General features: G+C 49.1%; 1 protein-coding gene and 1 pseudogene across 1 annotated transcript in view; both read right to left on the bottom strand.

The window, feature by feature from the left end:
* Positions 1 to 2055: 2055 nt before the first annotated feature.
* B4GALT1 (beta-1,4-galactosyltransferase 1) overlaps positions 2056 to 23714 on the bottom strand; it is a 53633-nt gene continuing 31974 nt past the window's right edge. Inside the window, exons 3-6 of the mRNA XM_043927334.1 lie at positions 14388 to 14575; positions 8495 to 8617; positions 5406 to 5510; positions 2056 to 4923 (exon numbers count right to left, since the gene is read on the bottom strand). Of these exons, the coding sequence (XP_043783269.1) occupies positions 4791 to 4923; positions 5406 to 5510; positions 8495 to 8617; positions 14388 to 14575 (549 nt within the window). The 3' untranslated portion in view covers positions 2056 to 4790. The remainder of the gene's footprint in view (positions 4924 to 5405; positions 5511 to 8494; positions 8618 to 14387; positions 14576 to 23714) is intronic.
* LOC122709951 lies at positions 9152 to 21065 on the bottom strand (annotated as a pseudogene).

The raw sequence follows: 23714 nt of genomic DNA, 5'->3' as shown, positions 1-23714 counted from the left end.
GGGGAGGAAATGAGGCTCATCTGGCACAGCCGGCTCAGCTAGCAAACCTCATTTCCTTTCTGATGGGGTAAGAAGTTCCAGTTCTAAGAAGAAATCAGCCCCTAGGAATGTCCAAACTCCCAGCTCCAGGAATAAACAGGAGGCAAGCTCAGGAGAGTGGTGGGGACTTGGCAACACCTAGCACTTGGTCATCTTCTCATTTCCTCCACCTCCCCCCAATCCTCCCCATACACAGCTTCCCTCTATCACCAGCAGCAAACACTCCTGCCGGGGAGGTTTCACTCAAACACCTCCATGGGCACCCCGGCCATTTGGGCACCAGAGCCCTGCCTCCAAAGGACAACTGTGGGTCAGTGATTAGGCATCCAGGTCACATTCTCTCATGGAAAAGAGGTACTCTATGGGGGGCAAGACTGGTACCCACCAAATCCACACCCATGGCTACTGGGCTCTGCCCTGGCTCAGACTTGGTTTGGGGCCCAGGTGAAGTGGAAGACTAAGGGCACTTCTCCAGGAAGTGGCTACCCCAGGAGCCTGGCCCTGACTCTCTTCCTCCCATCTTCCTGGAGCCTTGCAGCCCACCAATACAGGATTTGAGCCCCCCTCCCTTGCCAAGGCCACCATTCCTAACACCTTCCCTCAGGGCAGGCAGGAAGGCAGGGGGAAATAGCATTGCTGAGGTCTCAGGTGTCTCCAGAAGAGGCGTGGTCACTTACCGTGAGATCCATTCAGCCACCTGCCGCACAGTTAAGTCCCAGACATGCGCCCTAGAAGAGGAAAAAATACGCCCAGCACACCTGGTGTGTGCATGTGTATATGTGGGTACCGTGTACACATCAGTCTATGTACATGCTGGTACGCATGTGTACCTGTACTTTTAAAGTTTAACAAATGTTTGTAATGTGCATGCTTATTATGAGGTAGATATGGTCTGAGTGCATTGTAAAATTAATTCATTTGATCTTCCTGGCAATCCTATGAAAGAAGTACTGTTATCCCATTACACAGATGAACAAACTGAGGCACAGAGAGGCGTCACTCACTCAAGGTCGTGAAACTGGGAAGAAGCAGCAACAGGATCTGAAGACAGGCATTCTGGCCTCTCCTAAGTACTTGGTGGTGTCCATGCATTTTGGGAGAGGGGAGGGTACCCCACTTAACCCAGACCTTATAGCTTGAAAAGCCCTGTAAGGCAGCACTCTGTCCAGAGGAGTCTGGTCAGAAAGACAGAGCTGAGTGCTAGCCACTGCTCAAGGCTGGGGCTACTAGGGCTCCTTCCAGCAGTCACAGGGATGGGTGGAGATGGCCAGATGGCCCTGGTGGGGCTTCAGGGGGCTGTCCTTCCAGCTTTGTTTCCCAGCCGGTCCCACCATCACAGCTCCATCCAGCAGGGCCTGTGGCCCCCTCAGCCTGGACAGCGTGGGGGTGACCTCTCCCGCACACTGGTTTCCTCTGGCCCATTTCTTCCAGAAGCCAATTCAATCAAAGCCACATGTCAGAGGGTGCAGTGCCTGACCTGGGGCCTTGGAGGAGGTCCCCAAGGTACTTACTGTCTCAAGTCCTCGGGGCGCAGCTGAGACCTTTTGTAGCACCAGGTTAAACTTCCTGGGGCTGAGAAGAAAGCTTGTTGATCTAAGCTACGCTGTGAACACCTTGCATAAACAGCTCTGAGAACATGCGGGCTTGTGTGGAAAACAGAACAGAGCCAGAGAACCGCTGGGGAAACTTCTTCTCTGAAGGGTGGTAAGTACCTGTGAGGTGCCAGTCGCTGTATTTCAGACACATCTCTTTTAAGCCTCAAAAAGTCTGTGTGTGTTACTATTCCCATTTTACAGATATCCATATGAGACTCAGCTGGGGAAATGGCTGATTCCGGTAAGGTGCGTGTGATCCCAGGCAGGTGAGATAACATCTCCTCCCCTCACCCAAGCCCCCAGCCCCGCCCCCCCCCAACAGTGAGGCAGGCAGAGCAGGTGGAGCCCTGCTTTCCTCAGACCCTCCCAGCAGGCAGCCCCCGTCACTAACCCCTTATATCAGAAGAGAGACCACCTGCCGTTACAAAGATAGGGTCATTTATTCACGTTATATTACTGGATTTTAAAGGCAAAAATACAGTTCTGTTTTGAACACCAAGGTCAAACATTCACCCACTTACAATGGTAAATACATACATTTGTGTACATGGGAGATCAAAATACACAGCACACAGGTCTCTAGGGCAGGAAGGCTCCCCTCCCAGCCGTTGTGAGGCACCCCTCCCTCCAGCCCGCACCCCCACCACTGGTCAGCAGAGGCCCTGAGGGGCAGCACCAGCATTTCCGTTTCCCTCTTGCGCCACCTCTGCCCTCTGACCTTTCCCAAAGGCCACCTTAGAGGTTCACCAGCAACAGAACGGACAGAAAGAGAGAAGGGCACCTGACAATGTCACGGTGACAACTTCCAGGAGAAGGAAATGCTCCCGAACCCTCAGTACTCAACTCCCCAGGGAGGAAGTAAGCACTGCAGCATCTGATGAACCAGGCCAGGGCTAGGCTTAACCCTCAGCCCAGGCGGACCCCACGAGCGCACCGGAAGATGAGCAAACGGGGAGTGGGTGGTGAAGCAGCGTTTCTGGTGGTCCTGAGAATGAACCACAGACTTGACGATTACAATGGAACATGAAAGAAAATGTAATAGGAAAACAAAAAAGAAAAAAAAAAAAAGTCAGAATTTCGTTTTTAGAAGTAAAGTAACAAAAAGGTTACCACCCAGGATACTTGTCTCCTTTCTTTTAAGGCACTTTGGAAAAGTCAGGATCTGGGGACAGAAAGCGAGGTCTTCATTCTTTGCGCTTCCCAAAGCTTCCTGTCAGGGCTATTCCTGGCTTTAACAACATTGCTATTAAGGAGTAGGGAACTGACAGACAGAATACTCTTTGCATAGCCCAGCTACAGTGGAAAATAATTTGTAACCAACACAAAGGTTTCTGGAAAAAGAACCAGATAATAGCATGAGATGCTCAAAGTGATCAAGGCACAGGTATGACTGGGGCCAGGCACCAGTTCAGCCTTCACACTGCGGGCTGGTTTCTAGGCTGCCCCCAGCTGAAAGGTTAACCCTGGGATTAGAAAGCTGAATTTTAAGCCCTCAGCCCAGCCTGGACGCAGCACTCGTGCCAGCGGCAGGGACTGCCTTGTACATCTCACCCCAGGCAGGCTGAAACCTCCAGCAGCAGAGGTGGGTTTGGGGAAGACATCCGCTGTGAGTCGGCCTCCCTGGACTAGGAGCACCTGCTAAAACCTGAGCGGGGATGGGAAGCTTTCGGCACCAGAGCGGCCGTGGGAGGAGTATGGGTGAGTTCAGCTGAACTGCTCTCTAATTAAAAGGCACATTCATGCTGGAGAATGGATAGTCCGTTTGACCCTGAGCGCCACAGGCCAGTTTTAGGAAACAGGCAAGAGGCGGTGGAACAAAGGGGCAGGGAGGGAAGAGAAAGGCAGCACAAGGGAGGCAGGAGGATGAGGAGGACAGAGAACCGGTCCTGCAAGGTGGGCCAGGCAGCTCGGCCAATGGAGCCTGGAAGGCAGCCCCCAGGGGCAGATGGAGGGCCAGTAAACAATCTGGTGGCTGTCATTCCCAGTTTCACAGCCTGGGGCCCAAGGGAGGTGCTGGGATCAGTCTGAGGAGGTGGGGGTTGTTCCCTGGCCCTGCCCACCTGGGGAGGGCAGGGAGGTGGCGAGGTGGCGAACTCTGCCAGGCAAGCCTTGATGTCTGCCTCCCCCATAGAGTCCAGCTTGACAGTGCTCATGGGGCGCCTTAGTTCTCACCGAAGGACCCAGAGATGTCTAGGCTCTTCAGAAAACCTGGCCTGCCAGCTCCGTCCGAGGCCCGTGTGGGGCCACTACAGCATACGTTATTTTTTCCCCTAAAAAATGCTCAATCCCCATCCCCACATGTAAAACACCACAATAAAAATACATAGGAAATTCAAGTTTATATAGCATGCTCAGAAAAATAAATTGCCATGACTAAACACTATGCCATTCTGGATCAACACAAAATCAAGCTAGACCATAAGGAGGATCTGATTTGTTCTTTCTTCAAGATACTACAAATGCTATTTTAAAAAAAAGGATTTACATTCAGAAATCAGGCATCTGGAGAAAGGCCACCAATGTGAGAACGCCCAAGGCTTTTGCTCTGGTGGCTAAAGTGGCCTTGGGATTCAAGCCTCAAGTCTTAAAATTCCTTTGCTAAGAAAAGACACACATACACAGTGATTGTAATAGTTGCATACATGGAGAGAGGGTCGAGGGTGGGGGTGGTTAACATAAGAATAGGTGTTTTTCTGTTAAAACATGATAATTGAAAAACACCACACTGATCTGATTTCAGCAGCACTCTCCAATTTTTCACAAAGTAATAATACCACAATTTAAAGCAAAATTCTTACCTATATCACAACAAATTAGGTGTTTTTTTTTTTTTTTCTGGGGATGAGTCCCACAGTCATCAGATTCGGAGCTGCGCACAGCTCTGATTCTTTGGGGTGACACTGTGAACATGCCGAGGGCCCCCAGAGGCTGATGGTTTCTATGCTTACATACACCTCATGGGGCTGAGAAGTCACATGCTGAGCCAAGTTGGGGCAATATATCCCGCTCGTCCTGGTCGTCCGGAAAGGCGTCTGAATGATGAGCAGAGAGGGCCTGTCACTGATGGGGAGAATGAGAGGGACCAGCCCAGCACACGGGCAGAGACACAGCAGAGGTCCCTGGCCATTTTCAGTCTCTGATCAGTGCACCAAAATGCTAGCTCGGTGTCCCGATGTCCACTGTGATTTTGGTATACAACGGGTACCTCTCGACCTCTAACACCGTGTAGGTGAGTGAGTTCAGACCATCAGAGAGCATTGTCTCCTTTGTATGTGCAATTCGGTCAAACCTACAAGGAACAAACAAAGGGTTTGAAGCCAAAACAAAAATCTTTAAAAAAAAAAGAAAGCAAAAACAAAACTCAAAACTTTAAACATTTGTACTTTAATGGCCCTTTTCCCCTCCTACTAGGCTTCTCCGGTGGCTCATCAGTAAGGAATCTACCTGCCAATGTAGGAGATGCAGGTTCAATCCCAGGGTTGGGAAGATCCTCTGGAGAAGGAAGTGGCAGCCCACTCCAGTATTCTTGCCTGGGAGATCCCACGGACAGAGGAGCCTGGTGGGCTACAGTCCCTGGGGTCGCAGAGTCGGACACGACTGAGCGGCTAAACCACCACCACCTCCCCTCTCCTACTCCAGCCCTGCCCTGTGGATGGAGCCCATTTTCCCCCAAGGCACGGAGCCCACCCCAGAGCCCCATTCCTGCAGCCAGCCCCACCTGAAGGCGGAGGAAGGGAACACACACAGGGGCGAGAATAAAAGAGAACACACCTCTGAGGATTAGGCTCATTCTTCTTGTCTCTCGAGTGGCGGATCATCCGACACTTCCCGACCACAGCATTTGGGCGAGACACAGACATGCCTCTAAAAGCTAATCTGTCAGGAGCAAAGGGACAGTGGTCATCACAGAGCTGCCACAGACCCAGGCCCCGCAGCTCCAGCTGCAAGACTTTTGTCCCGCCCACCATCCTATCCTGCCAGCTGGTCTCACCAACCCACACCCCAGCCCAGTGTACAGGTAGCAGTTAAAACTCACACCCCTTCCTCATAACCTTTTACCCCCGGTTCTAGACCTTGTGGGGGGACCATCCTGTGCCAGGCACTGGGGGTGTCTGCCCTCGTGGAATTTATGATGTGGATGCTTAGGATGTAGGGCCATAGGTGCCAGGACGAAGGGGAGGAGGTGGGCGTGGGGATGCCTGGCACCGAGGGAGAAGCAACCAACTCCACCCGATTGAGACTGGGCAGAGCCAAGCCCTGAAGATGACTGGGTGTTTGCCAGAGCAGTTTGGGCAGTCAGGACAGCACAGGCAAAGACAGGGAGGTGAGAGCAAGTGCAGTGCCCTCTGGGAGCGTCAAAGTTTGGGGTAGGAAGTGGCCAGAGGTGAAGCGGCAAAGAAGGGCACAGACTGTATCATGGAGGCCTTCTCAAGAGCATCTCCCAGAACAGGGCCAATGTCTGAAAGGGATATAACACAGTCATCGCTCAATATCCCCAGGGGATCGGTTCCTGGACAACCTCCTTCCCTGTGGTTGCTCAAGTCCCTTATGTAAAATGTGTAGCATTTCCATATAACCTATGCACGTCCTCATCCTCCCATATACTTTAAATCACCTCTAGATAACTTATAATACCTAATACAGTGTGAATGATATATCGAGAGTTATAAATACAATGTAAATGTCATGGAAATAGTCTCAGATCCACAGCGAATTCAAGTTTTGCTTTCTGGAATTTTTTTTCCCCTTGAATATTTTCGATTGAAGGTGCGTTGAATCTGTGGGGATGTGGAATCTGCAGATATGGAGAGCTCACTATATGCTGGGTTTCCCAACATTGTACACAGAGTTGGCCAATGGGAAGTCTCTCTGTTAGGCAGTATAATAGTGGAAAGCTGGGAACAAGACTAGAGGCAGCCAGATCACAGTGGAAGATTCTGTGTGGGTTCTGGAGGAGAAAGGGATGAGGAATACCAACCAAAGTCTTGACAGCAGGACTACAACACTAAGCCGAGAGGCAGAAATGGCTGGTCCTAGGTGACTTAAAGGTTCCCAGCCTGGCCTCCCTCAGTGCTGAGCTAGGGCCTAGCAAAAGCAAGTTGGTACAGAATAAAAGTTAGGTTCTTTACCTTTCAGGAAAGCTGCTCCAGGAGGAGAAGCAAGATAGGCATAAGGATTTAAGAGGTAAAAACCACTACGTATAAGATAAATATGGCTTCCCTGGTGGCTCAATGGTAAAGAACCTGCCTGCAATGCAGGAGACCTAGGTTTGATCCCTGGGTTGGGAAGATCCCCTGAAAAAGTGAACGGCTACCCACTCCAGTATTCTTGTCTGAAGAATTCCATGGACAGAGGAGCCTGGAGGGCTACAGTCCATGGGGTCACAAAGAGTCGGACACGGCTGAGTGACTAACATGTCCACTTCCCATACGATAAATAAGCCACAAGGATATAGTGTACAGCATCGGGACTATAGCCAAAGTTTTATAATGACTATACATGCAATATAACCTTTAAAAATTGTGAATTACTCTGTTGTACATCTGAAACATATGTACATCAAATAAAACTCAATTTAAAATTTTAAAAAACTTTTTTTTAAAGAAAGGACAGAAAGCTCCTCCACAGCCACTGATGTTCTGTTCCCCCACCCCCAGGACCCTGTCCTCGGGGCTCCCTCCTGGAGACTCTTCTAATCACTCAGGTCTGTGCAGCACCTCAGTCCTGTACACCGTCACACGGGCCCAGCTGCCTGGGTGCAGGGCTGTGAAAGCAAGCCTGTTTTTGTCTGGACTCCCTTTCAGGGCTTCAGTGTCTTCCTCCCCACTGGTCCTGCCTGGCCCAGTGCTCTGCATATTGGTAATCAATCTCTAAAATTTAACTTTTCTTCAAGGACTGTGTTAAAGACTTGGGTCTATGCTGCAAAGCTAATCTTAAGTGACTTGGATGCTGCTCTGAAAGACATCTTCTGTTAATGATCAAATTAACGTACTCCAGTTCAGGAAGGCACCGGGGTGTAGTCTGGTTTCAAACTCAGTGGCAAGTTCAGGTGGGCTCCCAGAGGGAGAAGGTGCTTTTTGCCTACATCCAGCAGGGGTGGAGATTCCACTGCCAGGAAAGACCAAGCAGAATGTGCTCTCAAATGCCACTGACAGATGGGTTTTTCTTTTACCATTTGCAATGACAACTCACATAATAAAGTTTTACCAACTCATGAAGAGCCCCAGGGTGTGCGTGGCCATCTAGTGAGTCACCCCTTCACATGCTTCTCATTTTACATTTTCCAGAAGGCTAAGGCAAAAATCACAGAAGCTAGTTTTCCTAAAAATACTTTTTAATTTTTTAAAACTTTTTTTTTTTATTGGTGTATAGCCGATTAAAAACGTTGCGATGGTTTCAGGTGAACAAGGAAGGGACTCAGCCATACATATACATGTATCCATCCTTCCCCAAACTCCCCTCCCATCCAGGCTGCCACATAACATTGAGCAGAGGTCCATGTGCTGTATAGTAAGGACCTTAGTGGTTATCCGCTTTAAATACAGCAGTGAGTACAGGTTGTGTTTTTTTTTTTGTTTTTGTTTCTAATTCAGGTAGATTAAAACTTTCAAGTGCACATCAGAGTTACACACATGCTTACTTTCAGATGCTTTCCAGTTTCATTAAGGGTTCTCATGGTCTGTCTCTTAAGACGCTCTCTATCACCTGGAGCATCTACAGCAGGGCTCACCTAAGAATTCAGGCTGGGTGGGGACTGCATCTCTCCTTAGGGTCAATCCTTGCAAAATAACCAAGCATGGATAGAAAAACCAGAAGTGAAGGGAGAGACGGAAGCACGAGATCTAAATTGTGACACTTACCTGTTATAAATGTCATCATCTTCACCTCCCCAGCCCCAGTAGTTATTAGGAAATCCATTGATGCTGAGAAACTGTTGTTTACTTAGAGCAGAGACACCTCCAAAATACTGCACATAAGGTAGGCTGGGGGAAAAAAAACACACACACATGCACACATAGAGGACCAGTAGTTAGTATTTATTCTTTAATAAAGCTCACTCAAAATATAAATACTTCTGGGCTTCCCTGGTGGCTCAGAGGTAAAGAATCCAATGCAGGAGACATGGGTTCAATCTCTGGTCCAGGAAGATCTCACATGCCTTGGAACAACTAGGTCCTGTGCCATAATACTATTAAGCCTGTGCTCTCAAGCCCAAGAACCGCAACTACTGGAGCCCGTGTGCCTAGAGCCCACGCTCTGCAACAAGAGAAACCACCACAACGAGAAGCCCATGCACTGCGGCGAAGAGTTAGCCCCACTCGCCGCCACTAGAGAAAAGCCCACGTGTAGCAACAAAGACCCAGCACTGCCAAAGATGAATCAGCTCAGTCACTCAGCCGTCTCCGACTCTCTGCGACCCCATGGACTGCAGCACGCCAGGCTTCCCTGTCTATCACCAACTCTTGGAGCTTGCTCAAACTCATATCCATCAAGTCAGTGATGCCATCCAACCATTTTATCCTCTGTCGCCCCTTCTGCTCCTGCCTTCAATCTTTCCCAGCATCAGGGTCTTATAAAATTATTTTTTAAAAATATATAAACACTTCTAAAGTTATTTTTATTCCCTGGAACTTTTAAATTAGGGATTTATAAGGGTTTCCTTTGTTTTGTTTTTGTATCAGACTCAGATTATTTCAGAGAAGACACAGATATCAAAAAGTAGAATCTTGCTCTTTCTAAGAACACTGTGGTTATCTAGACAATCAGTTAGTGACAAAAACAGAAGTCCAGTTCTGCATTGCTTGAGAACCTGCTTTCCATGGGTCAGAAATCCTTCTCCAGAAGGTCCCAGAAACTGAGACTGCTTTAGAATCTCCTGTGCCCACCCTGTCATGCACCCCTTCCCACCCCTGGCCCATCTATAGTCTTTTTTTTTTTTTTTTCCATCTACAGTCTTGCTTTCATTCTTCCAAAGGTATACTGGCTTGAACACTGACCCCAACAGTCAAGACAGCATTTCTGAAAATTTGCTAAAATAAAAATTTTCTTGGAAAATTCTACCACATCCTGACGTGGCAAAATGTATGATGATGAATCTATTTTGACCCATTTTCAAGCAGCAGGGCATCTGGGCTTTCATCCTTCCAAACCATTCTGCATTTCAATATTTCAGTGGTTATGAATCGTGGACTCCTGAGGGACACAGAGGAAGAACTGACGAGAAATATTAAGAATCTGGATGTGCCCAAAGGGCAAGCAAAGGCTTTCCTGTGGACTTTATAAAGGCTGTGATTTTGTGACAACCCTGTGTGTAGCTCCAAACCACACTTGGGCTTTTACTGGAATGCAAAGAGACCAAAACCCATCACACAAATTAAGGAAAACTCTAACTCAGACTTTGAGGGGGAAGTCAGCCAAACCATACAAAATGTATGAAAAAAAAAGATGCAGTTATTATTTTCAAATATGTTCCAGAATTCTGACTGCAAGCATACACAAGCAAAGATCCCTGGGGGCCTGCTTTAATGAATCAAAGATTCACTTGTAATTAGGTATCATCGTTTAAGCATCAAGTCACCCCCCTTTGGTTATCTGCACACTACAGTCTGCACTTATAATGTGAGGGTTTGAAAACCAGAGGTGACCAGGCCATTAAGGTTTTTTCATAATCAGTGTTTTTACAGAAGTGGACCCTCAGCCACTGCACAGGGGAAGTACACGCTATTCTGACCAGATTTGGTTTTGCTGTCTCTGCTGGCTTCTCTTACCTTCCTGCCTGGTCTCCCAAGCCTAACTAGTTCTGGGTGAAATATACATGATGCTGTGGTAAAGAATTAGGTAAGCGCCACCACGCTTCAAGGACAGAGTTCAGAGGAACCGGTGTGTCTCAAAGAGGAGAAGATACACAAACAGGGAGGGAGAGGGGGAAGATAGGAGGGTACAAAGTTCTGTTTACAGACAGTCAAAGCTTCCTCCTTTAAGACAGGATGTTTAAGGTCTGAATGCTTTAATCTTTTTTTTTTTTTTTAACAACTGATCATAGATTTATTAAAAAGGCTGATTTAGGCATCGGCAATGGTGACTTCCACCTCGACTCCTGGCTCGATACTGACGGAAGTGATCTGCTTGACAATTTCAGAAGGGCTGTGCAGGTCAATGAGTTGCTTGTGGATCCTCATTTGGAATCGATCCCAAGTGTCAGAACCTTCACCACAAGGAGTTTTCCTTGTAGTTATTCTGAGTCTTGGTAGGCATCTGAACTGGTCCTTTCACTTTGAGATTCTTTTCCTTCTCGCCTCTGATGAGGTCAGCACACACCTTCTCCAGAGACTTCACGTTGGGGCTGGTGAGGGTGATCCTAATCTGGTGAATGGCCACCTCTGGCTCCACGGGAGTCTTGCCGGTGTCTTTAAAGGCCATGGCTGCGGCGCAGCTTCCTGACCGACTTGTTCCTCAGCGAGAGCGAACAGCAGTGAGTCAGGAATAAGAGCGGGCGGCACTGAGCTCCGCTGCATTGGCGACCGCGTCCTCCTCAAAACTGAATGCTTTCATCTTGGGGAAGGACTTCAGAACATCCTCCATTCATCTCACAGCCCTCATGCCCCCAGCAAGGGAGGACAGGAAGAAATGATGCAAGCAAGATGAGTCTGGGGCTTCCCTGGTGGTCCAGTGATTAAGGATCTGCCTTGCAAAGCAAGGGACACTGGTTTGCTCCCTGGTCCGGGAAGATCCCATGTGCTGCGGAGCAACTAAGCCCATGAGCCACAGCTACGGAAGCCCTCAGGTCTGCCTAGAGCCTGTGCTCCGCAACGAGGGAAGCCGCTGCAATGAGAAGCCTGTGCACCACAACGAGTAGCCCCTGCTTCCTGCAACTAGAGAAAGCCCATGTGCAGTAACAAAGCCCCAGCATGGCCAAAAAATTAAATAAATAAACTTTAAAAAATAAATAAAATGAGTCTGTTGAGTTAGAACACAGAGGAAGAGGTCAGGTTACCCAACTGACAGGTGCCTTAAGTTTATGTTGATACAAATGTGGACAAATTATGGAATGAAATGCAAATTTACTTTTTAAGATTAAAAAAATGGAGCACAAGGCTATTTTCCACCTGTGACAATGGGCTTTCATTACACTGCTGTTCCTGGGGACAGGCATCAGCTGGCTTCCTCGCAAAGGGGCATTTTGGTGGGAAAGTCTGAGCCCCAGTTTTTAAGCAGAAGCCTATGCTTTGCAGGGAAACAGAACCGTGTTCTTTCTTAAAGTGCCAAGGAAGATCTGCTGAATTACCCAACTCCAAGAAATTACTGAGGGAAGATGACTCCAATTTGCTTCTCAAATTGTGAGGGGAAGAGGAGAAGAAAGTCAAGTAAGACAACCACCGTCTGGAGACTGAAGACAAGTGCCATCCCAAATATGAACACTTCTTACCTGGAGGTGCAGAGGTATAGGTGCTTCTGGACTCCACTTCCCTCCTTAAATAATAACTGACTAGACTAATTCTCCATTTGGATGCAGAGTTCCAAAGAACAGCAAGGAGAGATAAGAAAGCCTTCCTCAGTGATCAGTGCAAAGAAACAGAGGAAAACAATAGAATGGGAAAGACTAGAGATCTCTTCAAGAAAATGAGAGATACCAAGGGAACAGTTCATACAAAGATGAGCTCAATAAAGGACAGAAATAGTATGGACCTAACAGAAGCAGAAGATACTAAGAAGAGGTGGCAAAAACACACAGAACTATACAAAAAAGATCTTCATGACCCAGATAATCATGATGGTGTGATCACTCACCTAGAGCCAGACATCCTGGAAGTCAAGTGGGCCTTAGGAAGCATCACTACAAACAAAGCTAGTGGAGGTGATGGAATTCCAGTTGAGCTATTTCAAATCCTAAAAGATGATGCTGTGAATGTGCTGCACTCAACAGGCCAGCAAATTTGGAAAACTCGGCAGTGGCCACAGGACTGGAAAAGGTCAGTTTTCATTCCAATCCCAAAAAAAGGCAATGCCAAAGAATGTTCAAACTACTGCACAATTGCACTCATCTCACACGCTAGCAAAGTAATGCTCAAAATTCTCCAAGCCAGGCTTGCAATACATGAACCGTGAACTTCCAGATGTTCAAGTTGGTTTTAGAAAAGGCAAAGGAACCAGAAATCAAGTTGCCAACATCCGCTGGATCATCGAAAAAGCAAGAGAGTTCCAGAAAAACATCTATTTCTTCTTTATTGACTATGCCAAAGCCTTTGACTGTGTGGATCACAACAAACTGTGGAAAATTCTGAGATGGGAATACCAGACTACCTGACCTGCCTCTTGAGAAACCTGTATGCAGGTCAGGAAGCAACAGTTAGAACTGGACATGGAACAACAGACTGATTCCAAATAGGAAAAGGAGTACATCAAGGCTATATATTGTACCCTGCTTATTTAACTTATATGCAGAGTACATATGAGAAACACTGGGCTGGATGAAGCACAAGCTAGAATCAAGATTGCTGGGAGAAATATCAATAACCTCAGACATGCAGATGACACCACCCTTATGGCAGAAAGTGAAGAAGAACTAAAGAGCCTCTTGATGAATGTGAAAGAGGAGACCTAAAAAGTTGGCTTAAAACTCAACATTCAGAAAACTAAGATCATGGCATCCGGTCCCATCACTTCATGGCATATAGACAGGGAAATAGTGGCAGACTTTATTTTTAACCTCTGAGCCACCAGGGAAGCCCCAATAGTGGCAGACTTTATTTTTTGGGGCTCCAAAATCACTGCAGGTGGTGACTGCAGCCATCAAATTAAAAGACGCTTACTCCTTGGAAGGAAAGTTATGACCAACCTAGACAGCATATTAAAAAGCAGAGACAGTACTTTGCCAACAAAGGTCCGTCTCGTCAAGGTTATGGTTTTTCCAATAGTCATGTATGGAAGAGCTGGACTATAAAAGCTGAGTGCTGAAGAATTGATGCTCTTGAACTGTGGTGTTGGAAAAGACTCTTGAGAGTCCCTTGGACTGCAAGGAGATCCAACCAGTCCATCCTAAAGGAGATCAGTCCTGGGTGTTCATTGGAAGGACTGACATTGAAGCTGAAACTCCAGTACTTTGGCCACCTGATGTGAAGAGATGATTCATTTGAAAAGACTCTTTTGCTGGGAAAGATTGAGGGCAGAAGGAGAAGGGGATGACAGAGGATGAGATGGTTGGATGGAATCACCAACTCAATTTGAGTTTGAGTAAACTCCAGGAGTTGGTGGTGGACAGGGAGGCCTGGTGTGCTGTGGTCCATGGGGTGGCGAAGAGTCGGACACGACTGAGCAACTGAACTGAACTGATGAGCTTCAAAGGATTTCCCAGGTGGCTCCAGTGGTCAAGAACTCCTACCAGTGTAGGAGACGGAAGAAACACAGGTTCGATCGCTGGGCCAGGAAGATCCCCTGGAGGAGGGCATAACAAGCCACTCCAGGATTCTTGCCTGGAGAATCCCACGGACAGAGAGGCCTGGTGGGCTACGGTCCATAGGGGTGCAAGGAGTCAGACACAACTGAAGTGACTTACACAGCACTCAGCACACATGTGCTCTGAAGAGCCTTAACACAGCACCCACACACATGTGCTTCAAAAGCACCCAGTTCTCTCAAAAGGCATTCTCCTCCAGAGCCTAAGAGGCACTATTCCTGGGCTGGAGGAACTGCATTCCCTGGTTGTCACGGAAGACACAAATATGTTTTCTGCAGATTCTGGTAAACATCTCTTACCTAAATCCAAACTTATCCATTGCTACAGAAATGTGCCGTGGCTGTGAAAAGCACCTGTAGGTGTTATGGTCATTCATTGGGATGAGGTCCACATCACTAAACACAAAGCAGTTGTAGTCATAGTCCTTCAAGGCCTCTTTAAAGCCAACGTTGAGGAGCTTCGCACGGTTGAACATGGACTCTCCAGCCTGGTGCAGAAACAAAAAAAGTGCCATTAGATGCCATGAGGCCTTTCAGCCAAACACTCATGGGGACTGGCGACCTGTCTGCTCCACGTGGCCCTTAGACCATTCCTGGGCCTCATTTTCTACCCTCACTTTACAACTCAATCCTGAATAGCATTCCCTGAACCAGCAATCCCACTTCTAGGAGTTATCCTGTAGGACCTGCAAGTATGCAAATGACAGGTGAACGAACAACGTATTCACTCTGTTTACCACATGTTCACCAACGCAAATGGCTGCAAACAATGATGTAAGCATGACCAGGAAATGGCTTAAACAAACCATGATGCATCCATATAATGGAATAGAGCTGTTTAAAAAAAAAAAAATAAGGAAGCTCTAAAAGGAAACGATCATCGAGATAGTATTGTTAGGTGAAAGGTGTTTAAACAGATGTGTTATTTATTCTTATAGTACATATAGGCTAATTGCAGGAAGGATATCAGGAAACTGGTGACAACAGGGCTTTTTCACTTCTACCTGCTTTTGTGTGGTTGACTATGGTTTGATCATCACATTGTGTCCAGGTATTTGTCACTAAACCAGACACCAGGAAATAAGGCAAACTCAAGTCAGTCTCTGCCCTGCCAGTGCTCACAGTGTAGGGTGGGGACCAGTGCGCTACAGGGCACAGTAGATATAGTATGTATGAGAGAGGAGGACACCCGCTTCAGGATGCCAACCACGGGGTCCACAAGAATTGTGTGTTGGTGCAAAGGTACTTCCTATTTTATTTACTTCTCTTGTGTATTTTCAGTCCCCTCCCATTTGAACATAAGCTCAATGAAGGCTGGAATTTTTTTTTTTGCTTTTTCTTCACGCACTGGAAACAGGCCTGGAACACTGCCTGGCATATAATAAGAGCTCAGTAAATAACCACTGGATGGATGGATTGATGGATGGATGGATGGATAAGTAGACAAATGGATGGGCTTCAACATACAATGGCAGATGGCAACCCTTTGGGGAGACTCCAACCTAAGGGGCCTCTCATGGGTCTCTGCTCTGACTAGTTACCAAGACCCGAGGTTAGTAAGGACAGTTAACATCATCGACACAGTCACGCTTACACTTAATTCACAAGCACTTCAATACCTGTACTCTCATCCTGGCTGGAGTTCTCCCACCACTGCCATGAAGAAACTAAGGCCACGTAAATGACACAGTAGGCACTGGAGCCCAACCCTCTAGAATCCTCACTTCCTAGTCTTTCTCGAGATCAACAAGATCAGGGCCCTCTACTCTGGGGGAAAATGTGCCCCACGAGGGCCTGCAGTATCTGTATGGTCTCCAAGGTGGGGTGCTGAACAGCTTTTCTCCAGGACTCTAAGACAGGGCCCGGACACTGGCTCTCCACCAGGCTGCCTAAGTGAGCAAAGAGTGCCCAGATGGTTCCACAGCCCCCAGTGTCAGGAGGGGGACTTGGGGCAACAGACCGCTTGAGAAGACAAGTACCAGGAAGTCAGAAAGAGCAGCCCAGAAGAGTAAATGAAACATTTCACGTGAGGCCTCCTTTCCTCAGCCCATGACAAAGCATTCTAACCACGCGTGGTGAGGGGAGAAGGCGGCGCCCCGTGGTACTCAGGGTCTACTTGGGCTGCTCTGTCGGTTAAAAGAGCGGCACCAAGGGGTCGCGGAGAGTTGGACACAAGTGAGCACACACACAGGCACACACGCCAGTTAAGAACCATTTAGAATTCTGCCTTCAGCTAATTCTGTGTAAGTCACGAGATCAAGAAAAAAAAATGGCCAAAGTTTAGGAACTGCTTATGAAGTTGTCGTCGTTACTATTATTACAATAACACATTGCTAATATTCTCTGGGGGATCCGATACACCCCAGAACAGGGAAGTATTTTACAAGCATGGTGAGTCATTTAATCTCAACAATCTTGTTAACAACCTTCATCCCCAAATTTGATTTGCTTCCTCCCTCCCACACCCTTCGACCTCCTGGTAACAGGAGAGGCCTGCACCTGGAGGCTTCCGTCTTTCTCCTCCAGCCCCATAGGATTCTCAAAGAGTTAGCTTTCTCTGAACATTGTGAGATAAAATTCAGCCCCACTGAACATGTTTCCAAGTGAACAGGCAATGTTCCAACAAAGCCTTTTCCCAGTTGTGGAGCAGACCCCCAAGAGTCGCTGCCCAATTTCCCTTCTCTTGGTCCGCTCCCCAGTGACAGGCGCAGGCTGTTGGTGGCCTTGTCTGAACCACAGGACCTGGCCTGTTGGCCATGACTGTTTGATCTAAGCGGATACCTGACTGAGACTACCCTAAGCATTTTCCTCTCGCAGGAACTAGAAATATGGAACCATGAACGGGCACCGCTGGTGCCAACCCCAGGACCAATGGCACTCTGGAGGAGAAACCCAAGGAGCAGACCTGTTCTACCCCTTCCCCCATGTGTGGGGTGACTGGCAAGTGGGTGTTATCAATCAAGAGAAGCCAACATCCATCAGTCCAGAGAGGACAGGAGTCTGGGCTGGTCAGCATGCTGGCCTGGGGAAGAGTGAGGACACGTGAGGTGGGAGGCCTGGCAGAGTCTACACTCTTCAGACACTTCACGCAGCAAACCCAGTGCCCTTCAGGCAGATCTGGGTGGCAGGGACAAATGTCTCAAGAAGTGTCAGATGGCTCTCCAGGGCATTAAAACCTTTTTCGAGAGCCCTCATTTACACTAAACATAAGAGCAAGTAATATGTCCACTCAAAACAGAATCCTCATACACTGCTGGTGGGAATACAAAATGGTGCTGCCATCTTGGAAGACAGTCTGGAGTTCCTCACATGAATAAACAAAAGAGTCACCACGTGATCCAGCAACTCTACTCCCAGGTATATACTCAAGAGAAATGAAAACATGTCCACACAGAAACTTTCAAACAAAGTTCACAGCAGCACTGTCCAAGATAGCTAAAAAGTGGAAACAACCCAAATGGCCATTAACTGATAAATGGACAAATAAAATGTGGTAAAACCATACAATTCAACATTATTCTGCAATAAAAATAATGAAGTACTGCTACATGCTGTAAATTGGATGAACCTTGAAAACATCATGCTAAGTGAAAGAGGTCAGTCACAAAGGATCACAGATAAGATTGCACTTATATGAAATGTCCAGAACAGGCAAATCCATAGAGACAGAATGTAGAATTGTAGCTACTAGGGCGGGAGAGAATGGAGGAATTAATTGATAGCTAAGTAGTGTAGGGGAATTTTTTTGGCTTAATAAAGATGTTCTAAAATTGATCATGGTGATAGATGCTCAATTCTGAATATACTCAAAGTTACTGAATTATATACTTTAAATAAGTATATTGTATGATATGTAATTATATCTCAATTAAATTATCAAAAAAAAAAAAAAAGAGAGAGAGAGAAAAGTCTGCTCCACAGAGGAGAAAGGACCAGAGGGCTGTTTCTCCCTCTTTTTCATTCTGGTCATTTATTGGGTATCTACTTTTTGCTTAGCAATAGGAATACAGAAAAAGAAAAGACACAAGCCCTGCTTTTGAGGAGTTCCAAGTTAAACAGGCAATTGTATTTTTACGGGGTGATGAGCTCTTCAGCGTGGACAGCTAAGAGGGAAGGAGGAGAAAGGAGCTCCTCAGCCCAGCACGTACAGAGAAGTAGAGGTGGAAACACGAACCCAATCGTAGAAAATTAAGAGAGGGCCTCGAGGAAGCTAGCCAAGTTTAGTTGGGAGGCATGAGAAGAATATTCTGAGACGAGCGAGCAGCATTTGTAAAGTCTGTGAGGAAAAGATAGCGTTCAAGGAACTACAGAAATACAGATTGGGGAAGCCAGACTAAGACAAGAAGGTGGATGTGGACCAAAACATGTGGCAGGAGAGGGAGGCTGGGAACTTAGCTAAAATAATCAAGACTTTATCTTTTTTATTTAGGCCATGGGAAGCTCTTGAGGTTTTAAATGAGAATTATGTTTTGCAAGTCAAGGAGGAATTTGTGCCCTACTTGCCAACTAAGGGCAGCAAGACCAGTCTAGAAGCCACGGCACGATTACTGGAGATTAGGCATTGACAGGGGGCAAGCAGAGAACGCCTCTCCGGAAGGGCCGAGGCGGGGACTCCACTTCCCCATTTCATGCCTCACTTGCTCCCGGGCCTGTGCACTGCACCTGCGAGCAGCCTTCGTGGGGTTTCCAGGAGAGGCACCAGAATCTGGTCTAATCACCAGGCAAATCCTGCGGTTAAGGCAAGTGCAGCCTTTCCCTGATGCTAACAGGAGAGAGATGACCAAACATCGAAAGCCACAGCGCCAACTTGCCCAAGTTCTCACAGTTTCTGGAAGACCCACCAAACCTTGGATGTCAGGCCCTCATGAGTCCACCAGCACACACATCCCCTGACCGTGATGGCGCGGGGGCTGACTCCCTGGCCCCTCCGCCACCAAAAGACACAGCAGCAAAGAGGTTGGAAACACCAACCCTAAGCCCAGAGTCTCAAAGAATCAGAATTTCTATGGGATGGGAGAGACAATTTTGCTCCTATACACACCCCCTGCCCATCACACCACTCCTCCCCTCCACAATAGCCAGGCGCTTGAGCCCACAGATCCAGAGGCAGGTCTGCAGGCAGTGGAAATCTCTGCAGAAATACCCTTTTGCATGCTTCTCTGTGCCCCCTCAGACTCCAAGAGGAAAGACCCAGGACAAATGCCTGGCAGACAAGCAGAGGAAGCTCTGGCCAGGCAGCCCTGCAGCAGGACTGACAGGCAAGCCTCGGGAGGGTAGACAGGCTGGCTGCAAGGGGATCTCCAGAGAATTGCTGGGATTACACAAATGCTGAGTCTGTGGCGGGCTAATATCCACTGATCCATTATTTCACAGCAGTTGGGTCTCTGGCTTTGAACCTTAATAATACAGGAGCCCTGAGTTTGGACAAGGCCCTCAATAAAACCTGGATCAGAGACTTAAGCTCTTCTCCCAGTGAGTGAAGGAAACGTGCCCTCCAGGGTCCTGGAGCTGAGGGGGCAGTCCTCTTGTTTGCCACAGTAATTACTCACAAGAGAGGGCATATCCTTGGCCCCTGATGGAGCAGAACACAGGTCAGAGCCACAAGGTGCCTTCAGAGAGAACACAGCTGATAGAACAGCCAAGCAAGGACTCTGGGCAACGTAAACACAGAAAATAAGTTTAAAACTTCAGTTCTACAGCAGGATGCCTGCCTCTCTCCCGGGGCCTAAGGCACTGAGATGAGATTTTCTGCAGAAAAACACTCAGAAGATAAAGGCTTCATTTTCAAGAAAGCAATTTGGCCACTTACATTACAAACCATAGAAATGTTTACACCATTTCTGAACCCAGTCTTGTATCTGAAAATCTAACCTAGGGAAATGAATCTACATATGGAAGAAGCAAGCACAGAATAAGCCACAAACTGGAAGATGTTCATTACAGTCTTATTTATACTACTGAGAAAGTGAAAATTACCTAAATGCCTTCTAACAGAGGAATGTCTACACTAATTATGGTAGAACTACACGCTCAACTATTATGAAGGCATGGAAAGTGATGATTATGAAGACTATGAAATAACATGGGCAGATGTTGATGATACAGAATTTAAGGAAAAAAAGCAAGGTACAAAAGTATACACACATACAATATGAGCTCAAGTCCGGCTTGATTTTAATGCAAAGTCTCTTTGACCTTTGCACGATAGGCAGGCTCCCACCAACCTCAGCATTTCTGAGTGAGCCCACAGGGGCCATGGCCCTGCCTGGGAAACCCCAGGGCCCAGGATGGCACATGCTCGGGACCATTTACACAGCTTCCCCCTGTGCAGCAGGGCCTGGGCTCTGGACTGGATTTGGGGGCACGTGGACATTACCAGGGTGGCGTCAGCGGCGGCAGCAGTCGCAGCGGCAGTAAGGTCGGCATTCCTCTCTCTCTCTCTAGGAGGTGAAGGGCACAGAAGAGGAGTGGGTGGAGAGCAAGAAGCAGATCACAGAGAGGAGGTCCTCCTTCAGCTTGCTTTGCTACAAACAGGATTAACAAGGAAAAGCAAAAGGCCCCCACTAGAAGGAAAAAAAGAAAAAAGAGACAAGGATGGCTGCAAGGGAGAGACGTAAGGAAGAGAGGCAAGGGTCTGGGCTGTGGCCACCCTGGTTCCAAGGCAGAGGCACATTCCTAGTAAGTGGTCAGTCCCCATCACAAAGTCATGGGGGAATGACATTTCCCAGCACAATGCCCAGGGAGGCAATTCACCAGCTCAGGCAAGTGCTTGGAAGTGCTGCTTCAACATGATCCCTGGAGGCTGGAGCCAGCCACAGACAGAGCAAGGGGAAACACACAGCAAAGGAAACGACCAGTCACTGGGGCAGCAGGTGAGCAGCGGTGGGATGCAGATATCTACAGCCGTCCCACAAGAGGTCCCAGGGCCCAGAGAAAGGGGCTGCTGCAGAATGGGGCCGGTCCCACCCCTCCCCAGCCCTACTCGTGCATACCTCAATCTGGGTGCTGACAGCTAAGGCAGGAAACAAGGCCGGGAGGCGGGTGGCAAACAGACACAATCAAGATGGAAACCAACCCGGGGCGGGGGGCGGCGGGGGGGGCGGCCTCAGGCCCAGGCAGCTGTCCTCCGCAGCCGGGCAGATGCACGAGCCTGCTTCACTCTAACTGTCTTGGCCTCATTTAGGAACCAGCCGTCTGGCCCAGGAACAGAGGTGAGCAGCCAAGGAGGGGAACAGAGGCTCTCACTCACTGAGGGTGCTGTCTCCAAACCTGCCCACTCCTGGTCTCAGACAAGCAGCTTAGAAGCACCTCACGACTGTGCACAGATGAGAAGGAAGAGGGAAAAAACTCAAAAGCTCACAGAGACTCTTCTGATGGGAGCTGGGGCCTCCGTTCAGGCCAGGTTTTACCCGTAACCATGACAACTGGGCCAGCCTCCCGGGGGTTCTGAGGCTGCGACTCCCAAGCCACTGTCCTCTTCTCGGGACCCAGTGGGACTCACAGGGGAGACTGCCAAATGGAAACGGAGCTGCTCCTCAGTGAGGAACAGACACGTGGCAAGGTGAGGCATTCCAGGGGCTGCAGGTCATTTCTGTCCTGGCTCTGCTGCCCGGCCATCGGGGGACCCCCAGCAAGCTGCTCCCCTCTGGGAGTCTTCCCTCAGCAGGAACGGTGTGCGGGGGGGGTACCCACTGCCTCACTGGGGGCTGTCAGGGTCAAAACTCAAACTTTGAGACCGTGAAAGAGGCTCAGTCCAAAAGACCATCATGTATTATGACCATCAACCACCACAGGGCTAAAGTAGAGTCTCTGCTGGGCAGGAAGCTTTGAGGGGGCGGAGGGGAGAAGGCCATGCAGGTTCCCAGGGGTCATGACCTGGCCTGGAGGGGAAAGGAGGCTTCACTTCTCAGGTTCTCACTTGCCAGAGAGCCAAGAGCAAGGGGTCCTGTCCTGAGAGCGGGTGGAGCCACAGGAAGCAGCTCTGGCTCCACACCCTAACCGTGCACGGTGCACGGAGCCTGGTGGTCAGGGAGACAAGGGAGTCAGGCCTGAGGGATGTGCGTCTCGGGGCCGCAGGGGCGGGGAGAGCCCGCACACTTCTGCCCGCACTAGAAAGCGCTACACAGCTTGGAAGCAGCCTGGAAGGAGAAGGCAGCACAGCTCCACGCCAGGCCTTTGCAGAGGTAAGGGGAGGGCCTTCCACGGTGGCCAGAAAGAAAGCAACAGGGGAGGGAAGGGAGGCACGCAGGGTGGACGTGTTTGGTGCAGCATGCGCGGAGGTCCAGGAGGGAGCGTGTCTCGGAGATGGTGGTGAGTCCAGGGTGGCGTGTGAAGGAGGCCTGAGGGGAAGTGGCGGCAGGTCTCGGTCAGGGTGCCAAGCTCAGGCCTCCGTGCCCTTCAGACCCTCGCCTGTGGGCGAGGACATGGTGGAGTTTAGAGAGGTCATGTCGTGGCTGGAGCTAGAAAATCTGAGTCAGAGCAGAGGCCCCAGAAGACCTCCAAACAGAAGCAGAGACGGATCCTGGGCCCTGCTCCTGGGGCAAGGTGCTGCCACGGCTACTAGGAACCCACTTGCACGTGTCATCCGTTTGGTAATTCCCCTGGTGGCTGATGTCACAAACATCCTGTACGTCTTATTAGAGTTAGTGCTGCCGGATGGTGATCTGCCTTCCCTTTGCCCTTGGTGGTTTTATAGTTTCCTTTCTCAATGAAAGTACAAGGAAGTGAGGTGTGCACCCCACCTCTCATCCATCTGCTAAAATATTTTAGTGTCCTCCTCTGCACCTGCGCTGGACCTCAGGTAGGATATCCGAGCCTCAGAGCAGCACCCTTGGCTCTGAAAGGCTGGACCTCCCAGAACCCTAACAGGATGTCCAGGTGCCGGTGGGCGAAGGCAGGAGCAGGGCCGGGCACGGAGAACAGACGGCAATGCTGCCGCTTCTTCGGGTTCACACAACCCTCCACCCCTCTTATTGTGAAACGCAAGTTACTATGGTGATCAGAGGGGACTAAACCAAAAGAAAGTGGTCAATAGCTGCGTATGGGTGGGGCAGGAGCCAAGGAAGCCCATGAGAGCTCACCCCTGTGGGTGGAGCCCGAGACACAGCCCTACTCTGAAGAAGCTGGCAGGTGGGCCGTGGTCCCTAAGTCCACGACCTTCTGCTCCCACGGAGAACCCAAGAATGGGAGGGACGGTCTCAATACTGGTACTGAGCGGGGGTGAAACAGGAGGCAGGGGGAACAGTACAGAGTTTATCGCCATAGTCCTGGGCAGAGAAAACAGGCAGGAAGAAGGGGGGCGGTGGGGCATGGGGGGAGAAGGAACTCAAAGCAGCTAATGTTTACGGAGGGTTCCCTGTGTGCCAGGTGCATGCGTCACAGCCCCGTCCCGTGTGTGCGAAGGACTGAAGCCTTCCCGTCCCATGCATGAGGAAACGGAGGTGTGAAGGACTGGAGTCCAAGGTCACCGAGCTGGGAAGGGGCAGAGCCGGCACCCAGGCAGGCTGAGCCTGGAGCTCACTGCCAGCCCTGGACGCCCAGCTCTGAGGAGGAGGGACTAAGTGCCCTTGAGGAGGGAACTGGTTCTAATGTGCTGAGAGGGCGCTAGGGCACGGGGCTGGGCTCGGA

Source organism: Cervus elaphus, chromosome 16 (genome assembly GCF_910594005.1).
Source record: "Cervus elaphus chromosome 16, mCerEla1.1, whole genome shotgun sequence".
In the NCBI taxonomy this organism is placed as follows: domain Eukaryota; kingdom Metazoa; phylum Chordata; class Mammalia; order Artiodactyla; family Cervidae; genus Cervus; species Cervus elaphus.
The sequence above is the reverse complement of the archived record's forward strand: the minus strand, read 5'-3'. Positions and strand labels throughout refer to the sequence as shown.